The sequence below is a fragment of the Muscardinus avellanarius genome (assembly GCF_963383645.1).
Source record: "Muscardinus avellanarius genome assembly, chromosome: 3".
NCBI lineage: Eukaryota > Metazoa > Chordata > Mammalia > Rodentia > Gliridae > Muscardinus > Muscardinus avellanarius.
In genome coordinates, this window is record NC_137788.1 from 43518165 (window position 1) to 43524164 (window position 6000).

General features: G+C 43.1%; 1 protein-coding gene across 2 annotated transcripts in view; it reads right to left on the minus strand.

Annotated features, from left to right (window-relative positions):
• FAF1 (Fas associated factor 1) overlaps window positions 1-5941 on the minus strand; it is a gene marked incomplete at both ends in the record, with an annotated part of 358834 nt that extends 352893 nt beyond the window's left edge. For both annotated transcript variants that reach the window (XM_080690990.1, XM_080690989.1), the window contains one exon: window positions 5897-5941. In XM_080690990.1, the coding sequence (XP_080547116.1) occupies window positions 5897-5941 (45 nt within the window). The remainder of the gene's footprint in view (window positions 1-5896) is intronic.
• Between the last annotated feature and the right edge of the window lie 59 nt (window positions 5942-6000).

Sequence of the window (6000 nt, forward strand, 5' to 3'; positions counted from 1 at the left end):
AGCTTAAAAGGCAGACATTATCAACTCAGGAGATTTCAGAGGGCAAAGAGAGGCCACACGTGTTACATTCTGGGAAAGAATTTATAGGCATTTTGCCAGTGTGAGACAACTTTGCTTGAGGCTGAATTTAAAGATGATGGACTGATTAAGCTGGCAGAGAAATCTCAAAGTATCCAAACTGCATTATGGATATTAATGTTCATGTTCAACAAATTGTACAGCAAATTTTGGGAGCAAAAAGCAAAATAGGGAGACTATAGATTTGCAGTTTGTCCAGAAGCCCAGAGAGATGGTGTTATATTGAAGGTAAGATGGATGAAGGGAGGCTAAAAGTTTTGCTTAGGAAATAAAGGAATGTAGTCAAGGCAGTTGATGCTTTGCATAACAAAGAAAGGAATGTAGTAAGGGCAGTTGAGTCAGGCTCAGCCATGGCCAGGATGGAGGTCGGCCAAAAGCAGCCATGTTGAAGGTAAACGCAGCGGCAGCCATATGGAAGCAGGCCCAGCTGCAATGATTAAAGAGGACATGACAAGCCGGGTGTGGTGGCGCACGCTTGTAATCCCTGTGCTTGGGAGGCTGAGACAGGAGGATCGCGCAGGTTCGATGCCAGCCTCAGCTACTTAGTGAGGCGCTCAGCAACTTAGTGAGACCCTGTTTCCAAATAAAATATAAAATAGGGCTGGGAGTATAGCCCAGAGGTAGAAAGCCTCTGGGTTCCACCCCCAGTACCACCAAAAAAATAAAAAAATAAAAAGAAAGAAAGAGGACATGACTACCTTTCCTGCTGGTGGTCCATATCTCAGCACTCACATAATGCTAGCTTTGCTGAAAAAAAAAAAAAAGTGTCCTGGAGTCTTACCCCTACATTTCAAATGAAGGCCTGAGAAGCCAGACAACATGTGGCAGGGTTGGAATCCCTGCAAGGGGCCCAAATGGGGCATTTGTGAAGCTGTGAAGATAAAGCCAAGGTTACAAGGAAAACCTTTGAGATTTCTATGTGCCAGAAACTTTTAACAACTGCAAAGAAAGACTACAAGCAGCAAGTCATGGAGACAAGCTAGAAGAGGCAGTATGCCACCCACTGCAATCAACCAGGCCATGGGGCAGAGCTCCAATGCCCCATGTGGACTGCATCTCACCACCATGTACCTCAAATGCAAGAACTGAGCTACAAGCGCAAACGTTTGCCCTGCTAGATTTCACTACTATTTTGGTCCCGTTCCTTCTTTCTATGGCCCTATTCCTCCATTTTGGAATGCAAATGCTTACTCTGTGCCATTGTACATTAGCTGTATACCCAGGGATATTCTAACTCTGAGCTACACCCCAGCCCTACTTTTTTTTTCTTTCTTCTGAAACAGGGTCTCATTAACTTGTAGAGTATCTCACTAAGTAACTGAGGCTGGCTGTGAACTGGAATACTCTGGTCTCAGCCACCCAAGTACTGGGATTACAAGTGTACAACACCATTCCCAGCTAAAACTTGCTTTTTATATTTACAGGGATCACAATCAAAAATTTAATTTACATTGAGCCGGGCATGGTGGCGCACGCATGTAATCCCAGCGCTTGGGAGGCTGAGACAGGAGGATTGCACAGGTTCAAAGCCAGCCTCAGCTACTTAGTGAGGCTCTCAGCAACTTAGTGAGACCTTGTTTCCAAATAAAGTATAAAATAGGTCTGGGAGTATAGCCCGGAGGTAGAAAAGCCCCTGGATTCCACCCCCAGTACCACCAAAAAAAAAAAATTTACATTGAGTCTCAGAGGAGACTTTGGACTTTTGAATGATGCTAAACTGCTTCAAAACAAGACCCTGGCCAGGCATGGTGACACACGCTTGTAATCCCTGCACTTGGGAGACTGAGGAAGGAGGATCGCAGGTTCAAAGCCAGCCTCAACTGGTTTAAGAGACCCTGTCTCCAAATAAAATATAAAATAGGTCTGGGAGTGTAGCCCGAGGTAGAAGGCCCCTGGGTTCCATCCCCAGTACCTTAAAAAAAAAAAAAAAAGACTCTGTTTCAAGACCAGGTGTGGTGGTGTACGCTTATAATCCCAGTACTTGCAAGGCTGAAACAGAAGGATCGCACACGTTCCAGGCCAGCCTCCCAGCCTCAGCTACTTAGTGAGGCTCTCAGCAACTTAGTGAGGCTCTCAGCAACTTAGTGAGGCTCTCAGCAACTTAGTAAGACCCTGGGTTCCACCCCCAGTACCACCACACACACAAAAAAAAGACCCCGTTTCAAAATAAGAAAAAGACTAAATGAGTTTTACGTTATAAGGCGTCCGTGAAGTCTGGGGGCTAGGGGTAGAGTGTAGTGATTTGGATTTAGAATGTCCCCTAATCCTCAAGAACAAGATAGCAATGTTGGGGTCAGGGCTTGGTTGCTCAGGAGGGGATCCCTAAGGGTAGAGCCGTGGGTATTACATAAATCCTTCCTACCCTTGCTCTCTCTCTTGCTTCAGGCCTTCAGGATATTAGAGCAGAGCTTTGCTCTCTCCCTCTCTCTGCTTCCTGCCGCCATGCAAAATAAAATAAATAAATAAACAAAACAGGGCTGGAGGTATAGCTCAGCAGTAGAATACTGTTCAATCCCCAGAATCACAATATAAATTAATTAATGAATAAATTAACCCTAAAAGCATACAACATAAAAACCAATAAGAATAACCAATTTTTAAAAAAAGACCACAGCTAAGTATTGGTAGCACACACCTAATCCTAGTACTTGGGAGGTTTAAACAGGAGGATCACAGGTTCAAGGACAGCCTCAGCAACCTAGCAAGACCCTGTTTCAAAACAAAAAATAAGAAGCCAGGCGTGGTGGCGCACACTTGTAATCCCAGCATTTGGGAGGCTGAGACAGGAGGATCACGGTTTGCAGACAGCCTTAGCTACTTAGTGAGGCCCTTTGCAACTCAGTGAGACCCTGTTTCAAAATAAAGAATAAAAAATAGGGCAGGGGGTATAGCTCAAAGGTCAAATGCCTCTGGGTTCCATTCCCAGACCCGCCCAAAAAAAAAAAAAAAAAAAAAAAAAGGCTGGGGGTTTAGCATGGAGGTGGAATGCCCTAGTACTAAAAAAAAAAAAAAAAATTAGGGCAGGGGTGTAGCTCAGAAGCAGAATGCCCCTGGGTTCAATTCCCAGTACAAAATAAATTTTAAAAATAAAAAAAGTAAGACACAAAAGTAAACTGATCTGGAATGTTCATTTATAAGAGAATTACAGGTTCCTAAACACACAAAAAAGGTTGTTTAACATGTGTATAATTTTCTAAATAACTTTTTATTCTATCAATAATATTTTCTTAGCCAGATGAGGTGGCTCAAGCCTTTAATCCTAGCACTTGGGAGACCAAGACAGGAGGAACACAGGTTGAAAGCCAGCAGGTGGTATTTTAGCAAGACCCTGTTTCAAAATACAAAATAAAAAAGCTAGGAATATAGCTCAGAGGTAGAATGCCTCTGGGGTCAATCTCCAGTACCATAAAAAGAAATAATATTTTTTTACTTACTTGAAAATATATAATTAACTCTCACCATTTAGCAAAATTGTTTACAACAAATGCAACTGGTTGTTTTCTATTTGTAAACTGTGCATGGTATTGTCATTGGCCTATATGATCACTCTCATGCCATTTTAATAAGAGAAAAATCTTATTACAATATATTAATGTGACCAAAATAATCATTATATTACCAAAATAAAACCTCTGGTGCTTATCAGAAAATATTAACTTTGTCTCTAAGAAACCTAAATTTCCTATTGTTTAGCTAATATGATTAACAGTAAGCATAATTAACTGTCACAAATAATAAGATATAAAGTAGTTACAAGCCAGCCCATGGTGGTGGTACACGCTTGTAAGCTCAGTACTTTGGAGGTGAGACAGGAGGACTGCAGATTTTAGGACAGTCTCAAAACTAGTAAGAATCTCAGCAACCTAGGAAGACCTTCTTTCCAATTAAAAACAAAAGTGGGCTGGGGGTGCCGCTCAGAGGTAGAATGACCCTGGGTTCAATCCCCAGTGCCACAAAGATATTATTAAAGATAAAACGTTTAGTGAAATCAAAACTAAGTTATAATTCCACAGGGCATTTAATGAAGTAAATTACACTTTATGTTGTTGTCCAAAGCCTTTCCCATCAGAATGCAAAATTTTATAGCAAGATAAAACTATACCTAAAAATATAGTTACTTTTTATACAATGCATTCCACATTTGATAAAAGATTAAACTGGAGAATGAAAAAAGCAAAAACAAAAAGATGATTAAACATTTAGGCAGGCAAGAGACCTCAGGCTATTCCTAAACCTACAAAACAATAAAATCTTGTGACCAATTTTTATTTTAAGAACACTCCTCTCGGAATTTGGAGACCACAGTATAATGAAAAGGTAGATATTTGCATATTTTCAGTTTATCCAATACCACAAAATAACCAAAAGAGCCAATTATAGAAATGGTGGAAGTGACCATCAGAGAAGTAAACAATAAAAATAAAGAATATAAAAGAACAGAGAGAGAGGAGAAAGCCCAACTAAATAATGGGGAGGAAAAATACTGTCTACAAGGCTAGTGTTAGACTATATGCAACCACACAGTGTTAAAGGGGAGAAAGTCTGCCCTGACAGTAGCTTCTAAGTTAATGCCAAAATGATTTAAAATATCTCATTAAGATATTTTCTTCACCAAACATCAAATGGTAAAGATGCCAAGGCATGGTGGCCCACACCTCAATCCCCCTACTTAAGAGGCTGAGACAAGACGATCTCAAGTTCAAGGCCAGCCTCAGCAGTATAGTGAGATTCTCAGCAACCTAGCAAGACCTGTTTCAAAGACAAAAGTAAAAAAAAGAGCTGATGCATAACTCGGAGATAGAACGCTACCAGGTTCAATTCTCAGTAACATACATACCTACATACACACACACATAAAGATAATGTTCAAATATTATCACTTCCTGTGGGTAGGAGGAGTGGTACTAAAGATCAAACACAGAGAGAGGCATTCTACCTCTTAAGATATACCCCCAGGACTAGTTTATTTTTATTTTTGAAACAGAGCCTCCTAAGTCGCTAAGGCTGGCCACAAACCTGCGACCCTCCTGTCTAAGCCTCCCAAGAACTGAGATTACAGGTGTGCACCACTATGCCCCTAACACTTCTAACTCCAAGTATTTTCTGAATCATTTAGCTCTAATTTCTAGGAATCTCCCTAAAATCATACATACCAGTGGCACTATTGCCAGGAATAACCTTTACTTATCCTTAAATTATTCCTGAAAAAAGGACACGAAGCAAGCAATTAAAGTCTACAGGGGAAGGGAAGCCACAAATATGGTTATTAAGCTTGTGAATCACTGCAGAGATGCATTGGAATATACAATCTGTCTGCCTCCTTCTCATCTACTTAGCTCCCAAAGATTCCAAAAGGCAATTAAAGTCTCAAATGTTTATTTTTCTTTGAAAAGGACTACAATGCCCAGCTACTCTCACCACCTCTTCATCGTTTTACTCAACACAATACACCACGCCCATAACACACGCGCCTCACACACACTCCACACCTCAGTCCCACGAAGCCCCAAACACCCTGCACTCGATGGGCCCTCGCCTACACCCCCAAATTCTACAAACTCGCCATCAAGCAGAGGAAATGCCCCACACACTTGGTGGCCCCCAAATCCTAACGTCCCCAGCCTAAAAACCCCAGCGGGCCCGTACTCGATCCGTTCAGTACACACCCACCCCGCACCGCCCCGATCGGCTCCCCGCGGCTCGCACTCGGCCGGCGAGCCCGCGGCAGGGGGCGCCGGGGCTCCCGCGCCGCCGAGGCCCCCTCGGCGCAGCGCCCGCGGGGCCGCAGGTGGGAGAGGGACGCGGCCGGACGCTTCACCTGAAAATCCGCCAGGATCATCTCCCGGTCCATGTTGGACGCCATGGCGGCCGCCGGGCGCCGCGGCTCCGGGAGGCCGGCGCGCACCTGGGAGCGAGGCGGCG